The sequence below is a fragment of the Rhinatrema bivittatum genome, chromosome 2 (assembly GCF_901001135.1).
Source record: "Rhinatrema bivittatum chromosome 2, aRhiBiv1.1, whole genome shotgun sequence".
NCBI classification, from domain to species: domain Eukaryota; kingdom Metazoa; phylum Chordata; class Amphibia; order Gymnophiona; family Rhinatrematidae; genus Rhinatrema; species Rhinatrema bivittatum.
The window spans coordinates 126,291,519-126,318,320 of record NC_042616.1 but is presented as its reverse complement, the minus strand read 5'-3'; the positions used below and the strand labels follow the sequence as shown (position 1 = coordinate 126,318,320).

Sequence of the window (26,802 nt, the reverse complement as noted above, 5' to 3'; positions counted from 1 at the left end):
TGTAAATCAGCAGTAGCCACATTTCCTACGTAAACAGCGCATTTCCTGACATGACTGAAAATGCTATTCCCAGATTATTATTATTATTATTTTTTTTTTTTTTACAGAAGGAGACTTGAAAATTAAAATATTGAAAAACAAATAAAATAAGACAAAAGCTAAGCATCAAAAATACTGCAGGCTGTTGAGAGAAAAAAATGTCCTACTACTGCTGCAGCAGAATAAAAAAAGACTGAGGAGACTTGCATGAGGCCAGAACACAGAGCTCCTGCACATGCTCAGAAAGACTTCATTCTGAGCTTAGAGAGAGAGAGATAAGACTGGGCCATCACACATTTGTGAGGCTGTTTTTCCTGCTTGTTCACAGAGCAATTAAAAAAACAAAAAAAAAAAAAAACCTTTTAATGTGCCTTCCTGGAATTTTTAATCACTTTTATTTTGAAGTACTGCTGTGTTAAAATGAAGGAGAGTTAAGCATATACAACATGTATTTTTTCTGCTGCCAGTGGTTAAATTATAAACTATGGATCCAGCTCATATCTTCACTCACTTAAGTAATAAGGCTGAATGCGTTCCAAGGTATTTATACTTGTTACTTGCATTCTTATTTGGTGAGATTCTAATTCCCAGTTTCTGGACTCAAATTTTCTCCATAACCTTCTTGAGAACATTCTGCCTGAGGAACACGACTGGCCGAACTTCCACAGGGCTTTCTGCCTTCCTCTGGATCACCACAGAGTGCCCAAATGTGGGTAATCAAAGAGGGTTGAACTGGATAAAACGTCCTTTTCAACCCAACTTTGAAACAACATTGTTGAAATATCTTCAAAAAGTTCACTAAATTTCAAAAGATATTGGTCTTTATTTGAACACAAATACATTTACAGCATGCAAGTTAAACTTTTATGGCATCTTCTCCAACTCAATCCTGTTTTAATGTCTCTCAATGCACTGCAATTAAACCACTGAATTCTGTCAATGGACTCTACACCCTCATCTCATGTCAAATTTAGTTATATACAGTGAATCAGTTTTTCTTAAATTATGCAAATAATTTAGTTTATCAACATGAATAAATATATTTCGTCAGACTTGCCTTCTAAACCATTTTCTTAAAATATGATCCAGAGGAACACACAAAAGAAACCCCATCTAAAAAATAAAACAATGCAAACCAAACAATGCTTTTATAATAGAGAGTAGTGATTTGAATTTACAAAATGATCATACTAGCCAAACGATGTCTTCTAGCCAAGCCAAATGAAACCAAACAGCAGTTTTTTGACCAATTCTAAACTGCAACTCTTGGTAACAATGAAAAAAATGTAATATACATAAAAAGGTAGCACTGCACATTTTAAGCTTCATGCTAGTTACAGTTTATTTAACTGTTTATTACAGAGCAATGTTCAGCACCAATAACTGTGGTAAATTACTTACAGGAATGAAACTAGCAGAGCAGAGGCGGTCAAGAGAAAACATGCGGCTTATTCCAAATAGGTTTTCAAGGGAAGACAAATTTTAATTTTAAGGTAAACATTTAAATTTGTTTTTTTTTAAATAGTGCAAGCTTGTATCACAAAACCTTTATCATGACTTCCCAGCCATTCCTGAGTACTTTCTTTTCTAAGCAATATTTTGCTTTAACCTAGCCTGCTGCATAAAACTCCACCAATCATATCCTTGGAGTGTTAATCTTTGTTTACTACTAAAAGCATTACTTCAAGTGCTACAAAGGGCCCGGTATTACCATAGAATTCTGTAAGGAACGTTTTGGCTGTTAAATCATTTAGAAGTTTACAATCTTCAGAAAAACTGTTATAAAAGGGAGACCACAGAAATACTTACAGGGAAATAGAAAAACAATCTCATTGGGGGTCCAAATTATTGATGTCTCCAATCACCATACAAATATTTCATTTTTTTATAAAATTCTTCACAAAGGTATTTATCATTTACGTTCCAAATATTGATAAAACCAAGGGCAAAACCCTGAGTTAATGAAAACAGAGCAATATCTGATCTTGGAAGATGAGATATTTAAAAACAAAAAACTCCATCTTATGCACAAGTTGAATAGCTGTTCATTCCACCTCTTCCAGGGAAGTTAAGAGAAATTGGCATGTTACATGATAATCTTATGAGGCAAGTTACCTTTTTTTCTTAGATAACTTGCTAGTCAAGGTTTTTTTTTTTTTTTTAATTTGCAACAAAACAACTAAGAAGGTAGTCTGCAAAATAATTATTTTCATTCGGATATGCTAAACGACATTGGGTGTAGGCATAAATATTTTCATACATAAGAAAAATTTCTGTGGTTTGTGCATGTGAGTAGTTGGGAAAACAGCAACTGCAATTTCTATCCATGGAAACTGTAACGAATGCTACTCCACGTCAACATCATTAGGTATTTAAAACCATTATTCAATGTTCAATGTACCACATTTTCAAAATTGAAATTCTATATTTTAACTTAAATACATTTGGTACTGATACAATATGGATATGTAAAAAAGCTCACTGAACTGAAGACAGTCAGATAGTGCATTTTACTAGATTAAAAGGATAAAAATTGAATGGTGTCATAGTGGTCCTAGTAGAAAGGTTCATAAGAATGAAGCAGGATTTTTCACCCTACCAGGCTAGGCAATGTGGAATCATGGACAGGACAAACATATTCTCCTATACACAATCAAAACCCTTCATTCTACTGTAAAATTGTACTAATTTAATGTACAGTATTTGACTCAAAATAACCTGGCATCAGTGTCAATTTAGATAAGATAAGCAGCTATGTTCAAACTGAAATCTTGATTATTCCATGGGTTGAAAATTTCAGTGCCAAATGGCAGCTGTCATTAAGCCCACTTCATATCTAGATTTAGTATAAACTTAAAGAGTGCCAATGTTTAAAATGCAATGTTTTTCTGAGACTCCATGTACGTACTGCCTTGATTCACCAGGGACAGTAGTGTTCTGTTTAAAATGGTTAAAATTCAAAAATTTATCTATATGTTAACATTCTTTCATGTTCCCTAAGACAACAAAATGTACACAAATTAAGCAAGGACATTTCAACTAAATTTTCTTAACCTGTAACATACATTCAACTTGGCACAGTGCAGACTAAATTAAGACATGAATGACAACTGTGAAAAGGACAGAGCTACACTTTAAATTACAAGTCATTTCTTTTGTAAGACGCCAAAATTGCACTCTAGTTTTGTTGGGAATTAGCAGAATTTGTGAAAAGGGGATGGGAAAAAGTGAGCTGTACAGGCCAGGTATAGTTTATACATGTTCAAAAGATTCCTCCATTCCCCAGCAGGAGTGCTATGTTCCATGGAATGGCCATCTCTCCGGCATGGTATCCAATCCTCTTCATACCCTACTGAGCTTTCAGCAACTATAGAAGAAAACATAGTTCAATGTACAAACAAAAAAGACCCAAGACAAAATGGTAGCTGCATATAGTAACACTTTTGCTTTATCCACAATTTAAGGATATTATAACCAAATCCAGGCATAGCACCTCACTATAAACAAAGACAAAATAAAGTGCAATGTATACTTTTTAAATAACTGAAAGAGTGGCAACAGATAAATATTGCTTAATAATGAACTGCTGTCTTATCCCACAAAGCAGCACATAGGTTTAGTCATTTTCCACGCAATATTACAATATCCTTAAAATCAGGCCGATTCAGTAAAGTTCGCGGAAGAGCGGACGAACGCCCGCTCTCCCGGCGCGCACCGGCCACTTGCCGGTGCGCGTGATTCAGTATTTAAATTAGGAGGTGCGGTAGAAACAGGCAAAAGGAGGCGCTAGGGACACTAGCGCGTCCATAGTGCCTCCTTTTAGCCCGGAGCGGCGGCTGTCAGCGGGTTTGACAGCCAACGCTCAATTTTGCCGGCGTCGGTTCTCGAGCCCGCTGACAGCCACGGGCTCAGAAACTGGACGCCGGCAAAATTGAGCGTCCGGTTTTCGGCCCGACAGCCGCTGGCCCATTTTAAATTTTTTTTCTTCTTTTCTCTCTTTTTTTATTTTTTAACTTTTTTTTACTCTTCGGGACCTCCAACTTAATATCGCCATGATATTAAGTCGGAGGGTGCACAGAAAAGCAGTTTTTACTAGAGATGTGAATCGGAACCAGAATCGGTTCAGATTTCAGTTCCAATTCACATCTCTATAGATGTGAATCGGAACCAGAATCGGTTCGGATTTCAGTTCCGATTCACATCTCTAGTTTTTACTGCTTTTCTGTGCACTTTCCTGGTGCCGGAGGAAACTAGCGCCTACCTTTGGGTAGGCGCTAATTTCTTAAAGTAAAATGTGCGGCTTGGCTGCACATTTTACTTACTGTATCGCGCAGGCATACCTAATAAGGCCATCAACATGCATTTGCATGTTGAGGGCGCTATTAGGTGCCGCGGGTTGGACGCGTGTTATCCTCCCCTTACTGAATAAGGGGTAAGGGAAAACGCGCGTCCAAGGGCAGGTTAACAGTGCGCTCCGGAGCGCACTGTACTGTATCGGCCTGAATGAGTCCTATTTTTTTTTTTGTTTGTAGTTAAAAATAAATAAAATAAAAAAAGTGTGTTCATAGATCCACACAAATACTTTGAAAATGGTACTTATTATCAAGTTGCTGTGAAATCCTGTTTGCCGCAGTAGATGGAATAGACAATCCTATGGATATTAGACACCAGCAGTGTTTCAGCCTGCCTCAGGGGTCACAATTAAAGGTCGAGCACATATTTGAACTAAACATCCCACAGCATTTCAAAACAGGGCAGATCAAATCCTGTGTTTTTATCCAATACCACTCTTTCGGTTATTTAAAAAGTATATGCTGCACTTTATTCTTGTCTTTTCTTCTAACAATTTAAGGATATTGTTTAGCAATCCTTGTTTTCATTCATCTCAATTGTACTGACTATTCAGTTGAAGTGTATTACTACTCTTCCTAAAATACTCTAGTCTCACTATTTTACTTTATTCAGATCAATTTACATTTTCTATTTGTATAATAAGAAAAACGAAATATCCAGTCCTAAGCAAATGTGATACCAATACAGTAGGCTAGCCTGATAAATTTTATCCATATGCATAAAAGTAAGAAATTGGTATAGTGTAATAATCTTTATATAATGTAATTCAAATGTTTGAAATGGACTAAAACTATAATAACCAACATGCTTGCTGATATATCTTCTCACATTAAGACGACAACAATTATTGCTCTTAACTATTTACAAATTATTTTTATTTAGCATTTCACTTCAAAAATATGACTAGGAAGTTTATTATGCCAAAACAGCTTTGCTTCAAGCATAACAAACCATTTTGAGTCCTCTGGATGTTGATAATGATGCACTGCAGAGGGCTTTGCTGCTAAACTTAAAATGCTATTTTGGGGGTAATTTTCAAAGAAGTTATGCGTATAAACGTAACATGCTCATATCAATTTTTAAAAGCCATTTACTCAAGTAAAGTTCACTTACTCAGGTAAATCCTATGGACAATTCAATGGCATATAATGTAGCAATTATCAAAAGCCCACTTACTCAGGTAGACATAAGTGAAAAAGTACAGGACTGCTTCTGAGGCAAAGTCCATAAGCAAATTTTCAAAGAAGGTTCATCGAATAACCGTACAGAGTGGCAGTTGCTACCCTTAAGAGAAACTTGGGATAATCTGGAAGGTGCAGCAGATACTACCCATAAGAAGCTTGCTGGGCAGACTGGATGGACCATTTGGTCTTTTTCTGCTGTCATTACTATGTTACTATACGTTCATGAAATCCTTTAGACTCCAATGTCTATATAGTGTTCTACTTTTTTGTAATGGATTATGACCCTTTATTCAATTACTGCAGAGTATTTCTCTCTCTAAGCATAAGAAAACATGCTATAAGTTTAAAATTAAATTTATATAAAACTTAATTTTGAATGTATTCCCTGTGGATTTCTTTTACTATTTTAATCTGAAATCAGTTATGCTTCAATGCAAAAATAACATAGGGATTTTTTTTTTTTAGGAGATAAACAGAGGTTTAATCAAACTATAAACACTCATCCCGAGAAAGAATAACTTTCAATTTTCTCCCAGTAACCCTCTCCCTTTTGTATGGCAGAACCTTGCACCCACTCTTTCAGAGAGTTTATGGAAATTGCTACAGTACTTCTATACGAAGAAAGTCCGATCTCTCTTCTTCTAGTACTAATACAACTAACTGAGTAATAAATTATTTGTACTCGAGAATCTAAACAGATTTCTGTTGTAACAGGAGTCATCTGCACTTCAACATACACAACTGAGAAAATAAACCCTTAACGTACATTTATAGATCTTGAAAGAGGTTACACTTTATCCTGTCGTGCTCCTCCACCACGCACTGAGACTGGCTGATTATTCTGAGACAATGTACCTCCTCCACGAATTGTATTTGGATGGGTTGGTGAAGCTGCTGGGTGCTGGCAGGACGAATAGGCTTAGCTAAATAAAACAAAATTACATGACAAAAATCATTGACATACAACTTCTTAGTACTTACTGTATAAGACAGAATTTTCAGAGACATTATTCAAAACTCTGAAGACTAATGGTGTCCATCTGCTAAACATCTAAAAACTGATTTTTTATGAAGGATGATGCAGAGGACCACACATTGATCAGAATACCACTTAAAGCATATCGTTTTAGATCAGGGCTTCCCAAACCTGTCCTGGGGACCCCACAGCCAGTCGGGTTTTCAGGATATCCACAGTGAATATGCAATGAGAAATTTGCATACCATTGTGGATATCCTGAAACCCGACTGGCTGTGGGGGTCCCCAGGACAGGTTTTGGGAAGCCCTGTTTTAGATAGTCTTTACTCTTAAAAGAAAGGCTTTAAAAATTCATGTTACTTAAGTGCATCCAGCAAAAACAGTCACAATGACAACCAAGATCAACTCTGTAGTACATTCAACACAAACTGGGTATGACCACCACCATTATAAAGATAATGTATTCCAGGAACCCTGGAATACATTATCTTTGAATGCAACAGTACCTCCATCAAATATTTCCTTTAAACATACATATACACACACATAAAACAAGGTTTTCTTCTTTCCTTAGAAGTCTCAAACTGGTCCACAGGGATTGGCTCAAACTTGTGCTGATTAGAAAAACTTACGTGTTTTTGGAGAATTCTAATATTGTAATTGAGAGCACAACTGTCTCCTTTTCACGTGAAAGTGATCTTAGCTTTGTAATGAAAAATTACTTCCAAAATATGAATGTCAATTTTTCTTGTTGCTTTTTGTTACAATTTACCCCAACTTGGCTATTCTACTCAGGATAGGCAAAAAGGCTTTTTTTTTTTTCTTAACTATGCAACAGGAGGTTCAAGCTATGGAGAATCTTTTTTGTTAAGATATCTATGCAAATGTTTAAGCTACTTGCTCAAACGGAAAATTGGTTCATATCTTCTAATTTTCATTCCTGAAGTACCACAGATCAGTCCAGACTCCTGGGTTTCGCCTCCCCTACCAGCAGATGGAGAAGAAAAGCTTTGCTGAAACTTCTACTTAACCTAGTATGCCACCTGCAGGAACGAAAGTTAGGCGGGTAGGAACCAGTTTTCCTTTCCTGTTGTACCCCAGCTCAGTCCCGACTCCTGGGATATACCCAAACACCCCTAAACTGGGCAGGATAGCCTTGCTCACAGACAACCCTCTCCAAAAGTTGGCACCTCCAGTACTCTGACAACCAGACAGTAACGCCTGGCAAAGGTAAGCAAAGATGACCAAGTCACTGAGTGACAAATTTCCTGTGGAGACACCAAGTAATTCTGCCCATTAGGCCTGCCTGCATGCCTGGTGTGTGCACCTACAGACCCTCAGGAACAGGACACCCTCTACAGATGTAAGCTGAATAAACTTGCCTCTTTCAACCAACATGCAATAGTAGCCTTGGAAGTCTTAGACCCCTTCTTTGGCCCACACCATAGCACCAATAGGTGATCTGATGTCCGAAATCTGATCATAACCTTGAGATATCTCAATGCCTGAAGCACATCTAACAGATGAAACTCTCTTGAACAGGGCATGGTCGAATCCAAATTTGGAAAAGCCAGAAGCTCCACTGTCTTGAGATGAAAGGCAAAGACCACTTTTGGTAGGAAAGATGATACCGTTCTCAACATGCCCACCTTCTGAAATCTGTAGGAAAGCGTTTTTACATAACAAGGCTGAAGCTCCGAAATCTGTCCTGGTCCGAACAAATAGTCACCAAAAGACTCTGTCTTCAGAGTCAAATCTTTCAAGATGTTCGCCTCAAGGGATTGAACGGCTCTCCACAAAGAACTCAGAGAACCAAATTAAGGCTCCATGATGGACAAATCCTCTTCAGAGGACACAAATGCTTCACTTCCTGAAAAAAACAAACCAATATCTGGATATGAAACAAGAGAAACTCCTTGCATCTTGCTTCAAAAACATCCCAATGCCACCACCTGCACTCGAATGGAGTTAACGCCAAACCCTTGACCAGACCCCTTTGCAAAAAGTCTGACTATGCCACATCAAAGCCAGAGTAGGCTGTACTCTCTCTGTTCCAAAATCACACTTTGAACATCTTCCACACTTTCACGTATGCCAAAGATGTAGAAGGTCGCCTAGCTTGTAACAATGTGGTAATGAGATCCTTGAAATAACCCTTATTTCTCAATCGATGCCTTTCAAAAGCCAAGCTGTGAGACAGAAGAAGCGATCCACCTGATCCCAAAAGACTGGCCCCTTGCCAAAGCAACATCTGTACATGTCCAAAATCAGCGGACCATCCACTGCCAGATTTATGCAATCCATGAACTAAGGGTGCTGTGGCAATGAGAATCGTCTTGCCCCGATACCTCTCTATTCGCCAAATCACTCTTCCGACTAAGGGCCATGGAGAGAACACATACAAAAGGATCCCTGGTGGCTATGGTAGAATGAGAGCATCGACTCCTCCTGCCCCTACTCTGTTTGCGACTGAAAAAGCAGGACGCTTTGGCGTTCTGCCATAACACCATCAGATCCATTGCGAGGAACACCACACTTGACCTGAATGAGGTTCATAGTCTCCTCTGCCAACTCCCACTCAACAGGATCTAAGTCTCTGATGACAAAGTCTGCCTGAACGTTGGTCATCCCTGCTGTGTGGGGACACTGCCAGAACCTCCAGGTGCTTGCTCTGCCCAGACAAAAAATCCTACAGCTCCTGAGCCATCTGATTCCATGTTCCCCCTTGACGGCTAATATAAGCCACCATAGTTACTCTATCCAATAAGACACTCACTTGTCGATGCATCAACTGCTGCTGAAACAAAAGCAACGCCAAATGAACTGTTCTCATTTTTAATCGATTGATAGACCAAGACGCTTCCTTGGCTGACCATCGGCCCTGAGTTGCCTGTCCCTAGCAAACTGCTACCTAACCACTCAGGCTGACAACCACCCATTCTGGAATCTCTAACTTCACTCCTCATTTCAAACTGAGACTAGAAAGCCACCATAAAGATTGGCTCTGGACTCCCCCGACAAAGGACTCCAGCGAGAGAGAGCACCTTCTGAAGAGGTCTCAATATGCACGAACACCCAGTGTACTAGGATCCAGCACTGATGCCATCAACCCCAGTGAACTTTGGTCTGCAGCTTCTCTATCCTATCTGCTGACAGAAAAAACCTTGCCCACCTTGGAGTCTAATTGCATTCCCAGACACTCCAAAGACTGGGAGGGCACTAGGTTGCTCTTTGCCAGGTTCACAACCCAGCCAACGAACACAACATGCTCAGAACACTCTGTATCACCTGCTGACATAAGACTTCAGACTTTGCTCGAATAAGCCAGTCGTTCAGGTATGAGTGCACCAGCATACCTCTTCCTTCTGAAAAGCTGCTGCAACTAGCACCATTACCTTGGTGAATGTACCTGGCATTGTGGCAAGCCCAAACGGAAGGGCCTGAAAACTGAAATGCCCTCCTAGAACCATAAATCTTAGGAATTTCTGGTGCTCTGGCCGAATGGATATGTACATATATGCTTTGGTGAAAGCCAAAATGCCAGGAAATTCTTTTCGTACTGCCACCATGACTAAACTAAGACTTTCCATCTGAAACCAAGGCACTTGGAGGGCCGAACTGACCTTCTGCAAATCCAAAATTGGTCAGAAGAACCCTTCCTTTTTTGGTGCTACGAAGTAAATGGAATATCTTCCTCTTTTCTGCTCTTCCTTGCAGACCGGTACTATGGCCGCCAAGCACCGCAAATGATCACCGTGTCACGAATTGCTACCCATTTGGCCAGGATTGTGCAAGGTGAAAAGACATAAGCCTCCCGGAGTGACCAAGCAAAATGTAATGCAAAACTGTGTCTTATCACTTTCAGAACCCACTGGTCTATTGTTATTTTGGTCCACACTTCGTTGAATACGGCCAGATGCCCTCTGACCACTGGAGAAGAGTGAACTAGCCTCATTTCATTGTGAGGACTTAGTTCCCCAGTTCTCTGGCTGGGGTTGACCCTAGCAGGCTTGCATCCGCCTGAAAGGACTGCATCTTGGCCAAGTTTGACCTCTGTGCACCTATCTTCCTTCTCTTCTGGCGATACTTTCTGGTATCTCGAAAGCGGGAACGGGTAGAAAAAGTCCTCTTACCACTCTTTGGCTTATCCTCAGGTAACTTGAGCCCCTTAGACCCTCCCAAATGCTTTACCAATTGCTACAGGTCCTCTCCGAACAGATTGCCCTTAACAGGCACAACATCCAGCCGAGACTTCGACCAGCCATCTGCCGACCAAGTCCTTAACTACAGAAGTCATCTGGCCGAAACCACAGACATCATAATTCTGGAAGATGTCCAAATGAAATCATAGATGGCATTAGCCACATAAGACCTGGTGCCCCAGGCGTTCCCCCTGCTTATTTGCAGCCGAGAAATTTGTACTGTACTCCGGAAGTCATTGCACTGATGCAAACACACCCTTTGTATAAAATTGCTGCACACTTCAGCATGAATAGAGAAATTACTTACCTGATAATTCCGTTTTCCTTAGTGTAGACAGATGGACTCAGGACCAATGGGTATAGTGTACTCCTGATAGCAGTTGGGAGACTGAGCCAGATTTCAATCTGACGTCAGCTTACATATACCCGTGCAGGAAGCTTAGCTCTTCAGTATTCTCCTCGAAAAGCAATTGTGGATGTGTGTGTGTTTTAATAACTTGGCTAACTTGATTAACTTGGACTGGCTAAATTGATTTCCAATTGGAGACCACCAGTGCACTCAACCGAAAAACGCAGACACCCGGCAACTATGGGTATCCTGAACTAGGGGTAATATCTGGCTTACCTGCACTTGTTTTGCTCTCAGGGATTTTCACCCGAAGCTTCCGAATTTTGGAGCATCCGTGGGCGGGATGCTGAGTCCATCTGTCTACACGAAGGAAAACAAAATTATCAGGTAAGTAATTTCTCCATTTCCTAGTGTGTAGCAGATGGACTCAGGACCAATAAGATGCATAAAAGCTACTCCCGAACCGGGTGGGAGGCTGCCTGTGGCCCACTTAGTACTGCCTTGCAAATGATGTGTCCTCCCGGGCCTGGACATCCAGGCGGTAGAACCTCGAGAAGGTGTGTATGGAGGACCATGTCGCCGCCTGACAGATCTCAGCAGGTGACAGCATCTTGGTTTCTGCCCAGGACACTGCCTGGGCCCTTGTAGAATGTGCCTTGAATTGTAGAGGCGGAGGCTTCCCTGCCTCTACGTAGGCCACCTTGATTACTTCTTTGATCCAGTGGGCTATGGTTGCCCACGAGGCCACTTCCCCTTGTTTCTTCCCGCTGTGAAGGACGAATAGGTGGTCAGTCTTTCATACAGATGCCGATCTTTCCAGGTATCGGACTAGGAGTCTGCTGACGTTAAGATGGCGAAGAAGGTGTGAGTCTTCCGAGTCCTTATGTTCGTCTGGAGATGGCAACGAGATGGTTTGGTTTAGATGGAAATGAGAACCACTTTCGGGAGGAAGGAGGGGAACAGTGAAAAAGCTGTATGGATCCCAGTGTGAATCTGAGGAATGGTTCCGACAGGATAGTGCTTGAAGCTCGGAGATGTGATGGGCTGAACATATTGCCACGAGGAATGCAGTCTTCAAGGTCAGGAGCCGTAGTGACAGATCGCATGTAGGTCTGAAGGAAGTTCCCACTAGGAAGTCTAGTACTAGGTTGAGATTCTATAGGGGCACCGGCCACTTTAGTGGTGGTCGGATTTGCTTGACCCCTTTCAGGAAGCGGGAAACGTCAGGATGTGATGATAGACTGATACTGTCCACTTTGGCTCTGAAGCAGGCCAGCGCGCCACCTGAACTTGAAGGAGTTGAGAGACAACCCCTTCTTCAAGCCGTCCTGCAGAAATTCCAGGATCATGGGGATTTTGACTGTTCGCGGAAGGATGTTGCAGTCCTCACACCAGGCTTCGAATATTCTCCATATTCTTATGTAAGTTAGAGACGTGGAGAACTTGCATGCTCGGAGCAAGGTGTCAATCACTGCCTTAGAATATATCCGCTCTTCTTCAGGCAAGTCCTCTCAATGGCCAGACCGTAAGAGAGAATAGAGTTGGGTCTTCGTGGAGGATCGGTCCTTGCCGGAGAAGGTCCCTGTGTGGAGGTAGGCACAGAGGGTTCCCTGAAGAAGTCTTTGCATGTCTGCGTACCATGGCCTTCTTGGCCAGTCCGGGGCCACTAGAAGTACTAGCCCCCTGTGATGTTCTATTTTGCGGATGATCTCGCCCAGTAGTGGCCATGGGGGAATGGCGAACAGCAGATTTTCTTGTGGCCAGGTCTGGACGAGGGCGTCGATTCCCTGGGATTACGGTTCTCGTCTGCGGCTGAAGAACTTGGGAACTTGGGCGTTGGACCGGGTTGCCAGAAGATCCATGGCTGGGGCTCCCCAGCGGTTTACTATCAACTGGAAGGCTGTGGTCGACAGCGTCCATTCCCCTTGGTCTAGACTCTCTCTGCTGAGGGTAGTCCGCAAGTGACATTGTCTTTTCCCGCGATGTGGGCGGCTGAGATCCCTTGCAGGTTTGTTTCCGCCTACACCATTAGGGGGTCTATTTCCATGGAGACCTGTTGGCTTCTGGCTCCTCCCTGGCAGTTGATGTAGGCAACTGTTGTGGCAACTGTCCGACATGACTGACAGATTCGCCCTCGGAAGTCTGTGACTGAATCGTAGGCAGGCTAGTCTGACCGCTGGCATATGATATGAATCTTAAGAAGAGGTGTTGTATATGTGGTATGAAGAAGTAGTATATGAGAACTGAGTGTGAAATACATTCTATGCTAGAATTATGGCTGCATGTACTAATGAAATTGTATGTTATGAATAGTCAGTGTGTATTATATTGCATGAGTGCTGAGATTTATTTATGTGTTTTATATACTGTTCAAAAAAAGATCACAACAGTTTACAAAATCAGTCTTCATTCTTCGTCGACATTAGTTTTAGCATTCAACAAATACATATTCTAGTGCATATTCACACATTTCTAGGTCAACATGACTAAATATAAATTCTAATTCTATTGTCATTCACATTATGTCATTCAGTGCATATTGTTCATTCTGCTATCATGATTTTAGTTAGTAGTAGTGTGGTTATCAGCATATTGGTAATTTATGCTAGATCATATGCATTTCTAAAGAGCCATGTTTTCAGTTCACGGTTGAAATTCTGTTATCAGACAATAATTCTGGAAGTGAGTTTCCACAGTTGGGGCCTGCTATGGAAACCATTTGGTCTCTTATTTGTGTTAGGGTGTGTTTTTTTGTGTTGTAGGCACCGTTAGAAATCCTTGGTTTGTGATCTAAGGGGGTCTCTGTGGTATGTATGTTGAAGTGCACTCCAGTTAAGCATGGGTTAGATTGTGCCACGTCAAGACTGCACATGCCCAGTGATAGCCTACAAAGGATGTTCTTTCATTAGGTGACTAGGCAATCACCTAGAGTGCTACAGATCTGGAAGTGTCAGGGGAGAAATGTCTATCTTAGGGAAAAAGAAAACAGCATGTGTGGGAGAGCAAGCATGTGTGTGGTTGTGTGTTGACACTGCATGTGGGGGACAGAGCGCATGTGTGGTGCCATTGCATGTGGAAAAGTGAAAGCATGTGGGAGAGACAGTGTACATGTTATTGCCTTGTGGGAGAGAGAGCATGTTTGTGATTATGTGGAGAGAGAAAGCATGTAGAGCAAGCGTGTGATTGCATATGGGGAGAAAGTGAGCATTTGTGTGTTTGAATGATTGCATGTGGGGGGGGGGGGGGGAAGGGGTGGGTAAAGAGCATGTGTGTGTGTGTATGTGAGAGAGGAGAAAGTTTGTTTGCACCCTCCCCTACCCCAAAAGTGGGGGAAAAATGTCTGTGCGTCCTATGGAGCGAATAATAAAAAAAACAACCTAACTACAACCCCCACCCTCCTGATTCCCCCAAGACCTGCCAAAAGTCCCTGGTGGTCCAGCAGGGGTCTGGAGCAATCTCCTGCACTTGGGCCGTCGGCTGCCAGTAATCAAAATGGCGCAGATGGCTCTTTTCCCTTACTATGTCACCATTGGTCGGCCCCTGTCACATGGTAGGAGCATTGGTGCTGATGGCCCTTTGCCCTTACTATGTCACAGGGGCTATCTGTGCCATTGGTCGGCACCAGTAGCCCCTGTGACATAGTAAGGGCAAAGGGCATCGGCGGCATTTTGATTACTTACAGCCGATGGCCCAAGTGCAGGAGATCGCTCCTGGACCCCCGCAGGACCACCAGGGACTTTTGGCAAGTCTTGGGAGGGTCAGGAGGGTGGGGGGTTGTAGTTAATTAAATTTAAAGGGTTGGGATGGGGGGGGTTTGATTCCCCCCCCCCCAGAAAGAGAACAATAAAAGTTTTCTGATCCGGGGAGTGGACCGAAATGGCCCTCCCCAGACCCGAAAACAAAATGGGGACAAAAAAAAAAAAATGTATGCACTCCCCTAATTTGCTCCATAAGATGTACAGACGCCCGGGAACAGAGCCGGTTTAGCACACCATTTTTTTATTTTTTTTTTTTTATTTTCCTCCTCTGAATCCTAGGCGCGTCTTATGGAGCGAAAAATACGGTACTTTATTCTGTATTTGGTGAGATTCCATATGCATGACTGAGTTGAGGGTTTTCTGCTAGCTAGCATGTAGTTTCTGTGTAGAGATGTACAGCAGCCTGGCCTGGTCTGTTTTACTAATAAGGGGTGTATTGGCAAGGGAGGGGGGAGGGTGAGATTTTTCTCTTTTTTATAATTTGTTTTTATATGAGGAAAAACAATTTCAATCATTTTTACATAACGAATATTTTAATTGAAAATTGTCAATTAAAATATTCAAGAGTTGTGAAAAGGAATCTGGCAGATAAGGGTAGCAATTGCTTTGTGGCACTCAAGGACCAAGGTTACCTACCTCCGATTTAAATCTTCGCACACCACTTCAAAAAGGTTGCCTACCCCGGATTAGTAGATATTGATATAATAAAGATAGGACATTGAAAGGTGTCCTGACTAAAAGCATGAGCACCAGGTTGTAAATCTTTTCCATTTAATGTTATACGATCTTCTGGTACTTCCTGAAGCTGAAAGAAATCTGTTCATCTCCATAGGCAAATAATAGACAACACTGACTTTCAACATCCAAGCATCAGAACTAAAAATTGAAGGCTGGATACATGAGATTCTGTTTCTGCATGATAAGAGATGGGAATACCCTCAGTCTTACTGGTTATTGAAAAGCTAGGTGCTGTAGTCACAGAAACCGAATCTGACTAGGCCAAAAAGGGGCAATGAAAATCATGTCCTTTTTCCCTTCTTAGTTTTTGTATTGTCCTGGATATCAGCGGAATTGGGGGGAAATGCATAGAGTCATCCCAGATTCCATAGAATTGAGACAGTATCTGTAGCCAGTCTGCCCTGGAGCAGTACATGGGAATCTTATTGTTGGACATTGCAAAGAGGTCTATTTGTGGAGTACACCAAAGTTGGAAGAGTTTCTTAACCTACATGATTATGTTGCAATCACTCGTGCAGCTGAAGTTGGTACTTAACCTTTCAGATATCTGACTATGGTCTCCAGGAAGGTAGAAGCTAGGAAGTCATCTTCTGAGAAATTGCCCATTTACAAATTTTTGTTGCTTCTAGACAAAGTTTATAAGAACCTGTTCTTCCTTGTTGTTGAAATAGAACATTGCCAGCTGGCTGTCTGAATCAGCACCATCTTGTTCTTCAACCAAAGATTTAACAATTTTGATCACTAAAGATTTCTTTCAATTCTAGATGGAGCAATTCCTCTTTCTCCTGGCCAGGCTCCTTGAGAACAGAGGTTTTTTCAGATGCCCCCCCACAACCATGAATGGAAGTATCTGTCAGAGTTCTTGAAATTGTAGTTGGTTAAAATATTGACTTTAAGAGATTTGACGAATCAAACCATGTTACATATTGAACAAGTCTATTGGATACTTTCACTTTTTGTGTCAACAGATGAAGACAGTGGTTCCACTGAAATTTCAGTTGCTAATGATTTGGTCTCATATGAAGATATGCAAAATGGGGTAATGTGAACCATTGCTGCCAAGTGGCTTAGCATCCTCATGAAAAAACAGGCATTGAATGGCCTCTGCCTTAAGATCTTTAGGATTAATTTGGTTAACTCATCTGCCTTCTGCTGAGGCAGAAACACTTTCCAACTTGCTGTATCTAGGTGTCTCTTATGAAATCTATAATTTGAGATGTTTCATGTTTGATTTTGGGAAATTATGATATGATAGGTAGAGGAACAGGCCCTGAAGAGAAACAGAAATGACAGCAGAAAAGGACCAAATGGTCCATCCACTCTGCCCAGTAGGCTTATGGTTGTATCTGCTGTGTCTTGAGGTTACCCCATGCTTATCTGTTTCCCAGACCATAAAAAGTCAGGGCCCTTGTTGCGGCTGATGAATCCAATTCCCCGTTACCACCTGGGTTTATCAGTTTCCCCATATTAGCCCTCGTTGATCGCTGTTGAATCCAATTCCCTGTTATGCCTTGCTGTTAAAGTGAGAGCAATGTTTGGGTAGGATCAAAGTATCAGTCTTATTGGTTAAGGGTAGTTACTGCCGCATCAGCAAGTTACCCCCATACTTTTTTTCCCCCAGACTGTAGAAGTCGGGGCCCTCGGTTGCTGAACAAATCCAATGCCCCTTTTCCCCCTGCCATTGAAGCAGAGAACAATGATGGACTGCATCAACTGTATCAAGGATTACTGGTTAGGGTAATAACCACCACACCATCAAGTTACTCCATGCACTCTTTTCTTCATTTCCATTCCTTAGCCTTTAGGGATCAACAGTATTTATCCCATGCCCTTTTGAATTCTTTCAGCCAGCTGACTAGGTAGAGAAAGACAAGAACATTGTTCATTCTTGTTTAGAAGCCTGAATGTATTTGAGTGAGCCAAATATATCTTCTTTAGATTCTGTATCTTCTTGCAGACTGAAAGGGATTTCTTTTGCCATTCTTTGTACAAAGGCTGGGTATGACATATCCTTATGAGGGAATGTACTTTGGGGTGTTGAGGCAAAGGGTCTGATAGAAGACTTGTAGATTCCTCCTTTTCCGAATGGAATGAGATGGCAACTAAGATGAGACAGAACCTTCCTGAGAATCAGACAACACAATAGGAGGGCCTTCTGGAGTTGTCTTATCCTTAGGAGAAAGTGAGTCGTGGGAATGAGATTGAACTTGTTTGGATAATCTCATCTCTGTACTAATAAACCAGAATAGCAGATGACTATCCAACCTGGAAGCCATAGTGTCTAAAATTGGAGACATTTCTTCCAATGGAGGAGGTGGCAGCAAGTTTGGTATATCTGAGAATTTTTTATTTTATTTATTTATTTTTTTTACAAATTCCAGCCACATTTTTTTTCAGCAAAGGGATGCTGATGCTTTTTTTGGCAAGGGAATCATTGGAGAAGAAGCATCTGATTCAAGATGAAAAGTGACATAGCTAATGAATTTCTTGTTCTCTAGCTGAAACCTGAAGCAAATTTGCCTGTTTTGGTGTTTCGGCACCAAGATGATTTTGGTATTGATAAGGCTTCACTGCCTTTGCTAGTTGATGGCTCCCACAGAACATCTGTGCCAAAGAGAGACTCAGCTGATAGTGTTCTCTGTGCTACTCTTTTTTTCACAACCTGAGCCACAGATGACATCTCATTTTTCTCTGTGCCATTAGTGTTTGGCACAATTTACTTCCCTTTTTAATGGAGGATGAGTGATGTCTGCATAGTGTGCGCCAAATCCTGGCACTGAGCATGAAAGGAGTTTAAAGTTTAAACAAAGGTCCCTCCTCTGTTGATGACTGAGGTAACTCCAGTAAATCCCCAAAATACATGTCTCCTGAATTTCTGTCCCTTGCAGTGCAGTGTAGCATGTCATGGTCAGGGTTGACATCTTACACAACTGTCATGGCAATCTATTAGAAAATTTTCACCTTACGCAGGACATCTCTGCTCTGCAAGCCAGGATCCAGGGCTTGGATTGAGCTGTTTCCTGCACCCAGCCCTCCATTGGACCCTCTCCTCCTCCTCCACCTCGTGGCTGTTGACCCCTCCCCCAGCTGGAAGACTGCCCTGCTTCTAACGAATGTGCTTTTAAATCTCCGTACAGGTACTTGCCTTTCTTTTCTCTGCTCTGCAAGCCAGGATCCAGGGCTTGGATTGAGCTGTTTCCTGCACCCAGCCCTCCATTGGACCCTCTCCTCCTCCTCCACCTCGTGGCTGTTGACCCCTCCCCCAGCTGGAAGACTGCCCTGCTTCTAACGAATGTGCTTTTAAATCTCCGTACAGGTACTTGCCTTTCTTTTCTCTGCTCTGCAAGTCAGGATCCAGGGCTTGGATTGAGCTGTTTCCTGCACCCAGCCCTCCATTGGACCCTCTCCTCCTCCTCCACCTCGTGGCTGTTGACCCCTCCCCCAGCTGGAAGACTGCCCTGCTTCTAACGAATGTGCTTTTAAATCTCCATACAGGTACTTGCCTTTCTTTTCTCTGCTCTGCAAGCCAGGATCCAGGGCTTGGATTGAGCTGTTTCCTGCACCCAGCCCTCCATTGGACCCTCTCCTCCTCCTCCACCTCGTGGCTGTTGACCCCTCCCCCAGCTGGAAGGACTGCCCTGCTTCTAACGACTCCGCTTTTAAATCTCTGTGCTGGATGCTAAGACCCATATTGATGACATCACTTTTGAGCGACACAAAAAAGAGTCATCTATAAAAATCTAACCTGGTCAAGCGTCACGCGCCTAGCGTCACGCGCCGAAGGAGCGCGACAAAGGGGCCTGCCCCTTTGAGCGCCCCTTCGGCCAGCCCCTTCGGACTGCCCTGAAGGACCCTGGAAGACCCTAAAGTACTACACGGACCTCCTTCTCACCCAGCAGTCCCTTTTGACCCTGAAGTATCGCCGCTCACTTGCCAGCCTCTCAGCCAAGACCCATCCAGCTCCAGGACCTCCGAGTGAGTGGGCACCTCCTCAAAGTGCCTTTCCCACCTCTCACAGGTGCTCATGAGCCTGCCTCCCAGCCACTGGACTACTCCCCCTAACACCTTAAATTGCTCTATTCTGTTATTTGTGCATGTTATCTAAGCTGTATAACCTGCATTGTCTGACCTGCATTGTATAACCTGCATGGTCCACTATTTACACCTCTTACCCTACCTAATCAGCTTTGTGCCCTTTTCCTCAGTGCCCTTCTCTCAGTTTAACTCCTTGATACCTTAATCCCCGCCTTGTACTACCCTATATCCTCTCAGTTTCCTTTTTACCTACCCCCTCTCCCTCCCTCCTCCTTTGCCTACCCACCCACTATGACCACACAACACATCAACCGCATCCACCTCCCCCACAACAGACTCCCCCATTCCCATCCCCCCCGTCCCACCCCCCCCTACAAATCCCTCCTCCCTATCCTCACTACCCCCCTCAACCAATTCCTTGGACTCACTACCCTCTCCATCATTCTGTTCAACGCCCAATCACTCTCCAAAAAAACCCCCATCCTAAATGACCTCCTCACTGACACCAAGCCAGACATCTGTGCCATCACGGAAACCTGGCTCAAAGAAACAGACATTGTCCTCCTGAACCAGCTACCTACACAATCCTACGAATTCCTATCCATTCCAAGACCCAAGAAAAGAGGAGGTGGCATCCTCCTAGCCTTCAAGAAACACCTTAATCTCAAACTCTCCCACACCACATCACCCTCCAAGCTAGAAATTGGCCTCTTCAAAGCCCCCTCACTGCAAATCTGTCTCATTTATGCCCCTCCTGGATCCATCGAACGGGACCCCTCCCCCTTAATTGAATTCTTATCTGCCAACATAAACATTGAAATCCCTTCCATCATACTAGGAGACTTCAACCTCCATGTCGATGCCACCCCCCTTACCCCTTCTTGTGAGGCATTCCTTACTGCACTCCAAGCTCTAGGCCTTAGACAAATTGTTGCCTCCCCCACGCACCAAGCTGGTCACTCCCTTGACCTTATATTCATCAACCACTGCTTCCTACCATCCCACCCCCCCACCTGCTCCCCTGTACCTTGGTCAGACCACTTCCTCATAAAAGCCCTCCTCCCCCTTAACTTCCCTACTACCCCCACTCCCTCAAACAACACCACCTTCACCTTCAGGAAACCCTGCTCTGGAGATGAACTGGCTCTTGCCATTTCCAACACATCCACTAGCCTTGACTGCTCCAGTCCAGAGACTGCCATCAAATCCTGGCTCAGCATGACTCTTGAAATTGCTGACAAACTATGCCCCATCTCCAGACGTAACATTACCCAAACCCACAAAAAATCATCAACCCTGGTACACGACTGAACTAAGATCCCTAAAGAATACCCTCAGGCAGCGTGAGAGAAACTGGCGTAAAGCCCCCTCACCCCAACTCGCCTCAAGTTTCAAAACTACCCTTCACCAATATAGAATAACCACCCTCAAAACAAAAAGAGACTACTTTTCAGCTAAGATCCACCAATACATGTACAACCCGAAAGCCCTTTTCAATTATGTTGCCAACCTCACCAAATCCTCTCAGCCCACTATCCCTGAGAATGATGCCTCCACTAAGAGCGAAGAAATCGCCCAGTATTTCCTCACAAAAATCACCAACATCCTCCGCAGATTTCAACACCCTTCTCCATCCACCTCCCCTTCCCCCTCCCTCCAACCTTCCCCCACTTCACCCACCCTCCAAACCCTTGACCTGACTTCCGCTAAAGAAGTGGAATCTATTCTCAGAAAACTTAAACCAGCTTCCCACCCTTCAGACACCATTCCCACAAAATCCCTCCTCTCCATCCCGAACACTATATCCAAACCCATCGCAGACATCATAAACTCCTCCCTCTCTTCAGGCTCTGTCCCAGATGCTCTTAAACAAGCTATTGTCAAGCCCCTCCTAAAAAAACCAACACTAGACCCTAAAGACCCCGCTAACTTCCGCCCTATCTCTAACCTGCCCTTCCTATCCAAAATTATGGAAAAGATTGTAAACATCCAACTTACAGAATATCTAGAAAGCAACAACATTCTGCATCCAGCCCAATACGGCTTCCGTAAATACCTCAATACAGAAACCCTCCTGCTCTCCCTCACGGACCACTTACTCATAGGCATGGACCGAGGCAACTGTTACCTCCTCGCCCTACTCGACATCTCAGCTGCCTTTGATACCATCAACCATAACCTCCTCATCAACCGGCTATCCGAAATAGGCATCTCAGGCCTAGCCCTACTATGGTTTAAATCCTACTTATCTAACAGAAAGTTCTCCGTCAAGATAGGAAACGCCAACTCCACACTCTATCCCTTGTCTCAAGGTGTCCCACAAGGCTCCTCCCTCTCCTCCACCCTTTTCAACATTTATCTCACACCTCTATGTCAGCTCCTCACAGACCTCGGCCTCAAATTCTACCTCTATGCAGATGACGTTCAAATCGTCATTCCCATTCACAACTCTCTCTCAGATGCCCTTGCCTTCTGGAACACATGTCTTGCCAACATCAATGACTTCCTCACCAACATCCACCTCGCTCTAAACTCCTCCAAAACAGAGCTGCTCCTTATCTCTCCTCACCTCCCATCCCAAAACCAGCGATCTCCAACGATCCAGCTTTCAACGTCATAACACCCCAACCCACAGTAAGAGACCTTGGGGTTATCATAGATCAACAACTCAATCTCAAAAAACAGATCAACTCCATCCTCAAGAAGGTTTCTTCAAGCTTCACATCCTGAAGAAACTCAGACCCCTCCTCCACTATCATGACTTCCGCACCGTCGTCCAAGCCACCCTTTCCTCAAAGCTGGACTACTGTAATGCCCTCTTCCTTGGCCTACCCTCCTCCACCACCAAGCCCTTACAAATGCTCCAGAATGCCATCGCCAGGGTCATCACCAACTCAAGGAAAGCTGATCACATTACCCCAATACTCAAAGAACTCCACTGGCTCCCCATCGCATCCCGAATTCTCTTCAAAATTCTAACCATAGTGCACAAGTCCATCCACTCGCACAATTCCAATTGGTTGGATGAACCCTTTCGTCCTATACGCACTGAACGACCCACTCGCACTGTCAACAAAGGCACTCTCTCCATTCCCCCTTTGAAAAAAGCCCACCTCTCCTCTACTAGGGACCGTGCACTATCCATTGCAGGCCCTAAACAATGGAACACCCTCCCTACCACTCTCAGGCTAGAGCCATGTTACGCCAAGTTCAGAAAAAAACTTAAAACATGGCTCTTCCGACAAGCCTACCCTGATTAAGTACACCGACTTCTGCAAGTATCTTGCCTACGCCTTGTATATTCCTGTAAATAGTCCGTTGCAGTTTTTATTTATTGCTTTAATTCCTCCACCTCCTGCTCTTTGTATACTCCTCCTTGTTCGCCCTCCCTGTTCATTGTAATTTCTACCTTTAAAGTTACATTGTAAACCGGTATGATGTATGCATACTAATACCGGTATATAAAAGTTTTTAAATAAATAAATAAATCATCTTTTGAAATCCAGTATAACAGAGGATAGAATCCAAGTCAAACTCAAATGTGAACTAAAATTATGAAGACACCCAATTTTATATTTGTGATTCATAAAAATAAAACAAAATGAAAGAATATAAACTAAGAAAAATTAAATAAAAGGGAACTATATGCAAAAAAAAAAATGTTGACAAAGATTCCTCTTTTATGAGCCTAAACAGCTAAGAATGTTTCTGGATAACCAAATTTTCTCTACCTTTATTGTAGTTAACTCTTAGGTTTGTTGGCCATGGGATAATGTTGAGTAGCTTTAATAGATACGTTTTTTGTGCACTTATGCCTATATTCTTTAATTAATGATTATGTTCTTCAGGGATTTTGTTGTTTTCTTTTCTCATACAATTTTCACCGGTTTTTCCCCTCCCACACTGTGACTAAGAGGAAAGTAATCTATGGAAAAATGTTCTAATTTCTTGTATTTTTTCCCTTTTATTTTAGTTGTGTTTTAGTTTCTTTTTAAATGTAATTTGTAACTGTATTATAAAAATAAAAAAATAAAAAAAAACATTCTTTCAAAACTCAGAATTACAACATATGTACTTTTCTGTGAAGCTAAAACTAGTCACTTAAATAAAAGAATAGAGTATTTAGATTGAATATGATAGTTTTGAAAAGCACTGCATATTTGCCACTAACCAATCTGTGCAGAATGTCCTCTCCTAGCCATATTCTTGGATCTCACAGCTTCCTTAATGCGGTCAACTTCTTGCTGATATCGCTTGCGATCACGAGATGCATTTTCTTTGGCTTCTTTCAGTGCAGACTCCAAAGCTTTAACTCTTTCAGCTGTAGCTCTAAGTCTTTTCTCCAGCTTTGGAAGCTCACACCGAAGATCTGCATTATCACGTACCAACTTAGAAGAAGCAAAAACATCAACTTCAAATAAGCAAAAATGAAAATAGAATTCAGGATTCCTGGTTAAAAAATGAACATTTCAAATGGAATTCTTGTAATCAATTTACTTAACAAGATCATTGCTTAATCTGATAAAAGTCAAAATTACTAATGAAGTCTTCCAAGAAGTCACTAACTAAAGGTTAATCATTTATACTAAATAAATTTGCTGCAGCCATGTAGAAAGACAGACTAGGAACCTTTAAAATGTTAGCTTTTCTTAGCTATTAGAGAGAACAGGTAACTGTGGGCAACCTCCCCAGGTAAATAATATAGTGATCAGATATTTGCTGTAAAGAGGAGAATGAAGCAAGACAGGAAATATTAACCCTGGCAGGGCCATCTAACCTACTCGTTTTTCCTACCTACCGCAATACCACAGGATCCAACTTGGTCCAAAGCTCTTTCCTTACTTTTCCAGTGTTAGGGTTCTATTGTGTTTCTTCCAAGATACTTGGAATTTTGATACTGAAAGTCAGAAGGCTGTGAAGAAGTACTTCCTCATCTTATTGAGTATAATTTTATATGGATCTTATATAATGAATCCTTATTCTAAGATATATTTGTCCATTAAAAATAGTTTCCTTTGTAGGTGATTCCCTTTAAATTGTTGGAGAGAACAACAGAAATTCCTACTCCTCCAAATGAGGTCTCACCAGAGATTATACCATCTTATTTTTTCTGGGTGTACTGCATTATGTACTCTAGCATTCTAATGGCATTCCCATTGATCTGTCAAATTAGTAACTCTGAAGTCATCATACATCAATGAACCACTAACCATCTCTATTTTGGTAGTTGCTGGTACCTCAAATCCTAAACACAAATATATGTCTCTTGTGTTTCTGCACTGTACTTTCTTACACTAAATACTAGATTAAAACACTTGACCACTTTTCAAACTAAGGTAAAGTTACTTCTTACCTGGTAGTTTTCTTTCCTCTAAGGAAGGCAGGCCAATCCGCACTGATGGGGTGATGCACTCCTACCAGCAGATGGCGACTGAGTAAACTGACTTGCCAATGTCACAGACATATAGGCCTGCCATCAGCCTGCCAGTATCTCTAGAAAAGCCAAACTGTGGACAAACTGATTATACTTGAACCATGACTATTAACAGCCAATGATTTGTTACTTCCAACCAACTCGGAAGTACTGAGCTCAATAAAAAAATGTAACATCTTAGGGGCTGGTTCTTCACTAACCAGTCTTTCAAACAACTCAGAACAAACAATACTCTACATCGTCCCCCAAACAAGAGACGAACTGAAATCAAAATCAAGCATGCAGCACAGGGCAGGCTATGGATTAGCCTGCCTTCCTTAGACGAAAGGTAGAATTATCAAGAAAGAAGTAATTTTATTTTCCTCTGCACTCAGGCAGGCCAATCCACACTAGTGGTATGTACCAAAGCTACTCCTGAAATGGGTGGGAGGCTGCCTGAACTCCCGTCAATACTGCCTGTGCGAAGGCCGCAACCTCTTGAGCTTTAACATCCAAGCAGTAATGCTTGGAGAAAGTATGTAAGGAGGACCACGTTGCCATCCAGCAAACCTCGACCAGAGACAACTGAATCTCTGTCCACAAGACTGCTTGTGCTCTAGTGGAATGTGCCCTGACTTGCCTAGGCAATGGAATATCTGTATCCACCTAGGCAACCGTGATTAGCTCTAACTCAACGGGCTACTGTTGCCTGGGATGCCTGTTCACTTTGTCTACCTCCATAATGGAGAACAAACAGCCACTCAATCTTCCTCAAAGAGTGAGTAACCTTCAAGTACTGCATTAGATGCCGTTTCACATCTAAGGCATGTAACAACTGAAAATCCCGCTCATCTCACTCCCTCTCCAATGTGGGCTGTGAAATAGACTGATTCAAATGGAACTCAGAAACCACCTTCGGCAAAAAGGAAGGTACAGTCCTGAGCTGCACCGCCCCCAGAATTACTTGCAGAAATGGCTCATGGCAAGAAAGAGCTCGCAGATCAAAATTCGCCTCACTGAACAGATTGAAAACAGTTTTCCTGGTGGCAAAGTAAGAAGTTGCAAGTAGAGATCACACTGTGGCCAAAAGGTATGGCCTGACAAAAATCTCAATACCAGATTAAGGTCCCAAAGAAGCACCAGTAAGTGCAAGAGAGGCCATAGATACTTGGCTCCCTTAAAGAACCTAGACACATTTGGCTGGTAGGACAAGGGCTTACTGTTAATCTACCCTCTATAGCATGAAAGAGCCACCACTTGCATCTTCAAGGTGTTTAGGGCCAAGCCCTTAACCAATCCCTCCTGCTAAAATTTCAAAATCGGTGGAATCTCTACTCTAAGAGGGTGAGAACCATCTCACCCCACACCAGTTCCCGAATACTCTCCAAACCCAGAGATGTAGAAAACTTTCTAGTGTGAAGAAATGTGGATATCATTGCCGGAGAATAACCACATCTCAGCTCTCAAGGGCAAAACAGTAAGATAGAACCAACCCGGATTTTCATGCATGATAGGCACCTGATGCAGATGATCCTCCCTGACAGTCTCATAGGACTGCCCACTAGGAGTCAATGGAGATTGGTGTACCACATTGTCCATGACCAATCCAGGGCCGCCACAAGCACGGTCTTGGTATGACCTGCAATCTTCCAAATTATTCTGCCAATCATCGGCAAGGGAGAGAAAACATATAACACCCTGTTGTGTGGTCACTGCTGGATGAGAGCATCAATTCCCACCACTCATGTCCTTTCT

General features: G+C 42.6%; 1 protein-coding gene across 1 annotated transcript in view; it reads right to left on the bottom strand.

Moving 5' to 3' along the window:
* Positions 1-838: 838 nt before the first annotated feature.
* KIF5B (kinesin family member 5B) overlaps positions 839-26,802 on the bottom strand; it is a 205,228-nt gene continuing 179,264 nt past the window's right edge. The window contains 4 exon segments of the mRNA XM_029588587.1: positions 839-3,406; positions 6,343-6,482; positions 6,485-6,499; positions 23,806-24,022. Coding sequence (XP_029444447.1) covers positions 6,364-6,482; positions 6,485-6,499; positions 23,806-24,022 — 351 coding nt within the window. The 3' untranslated portion in view covers positions 839-3,406; positions 6,343-6,363.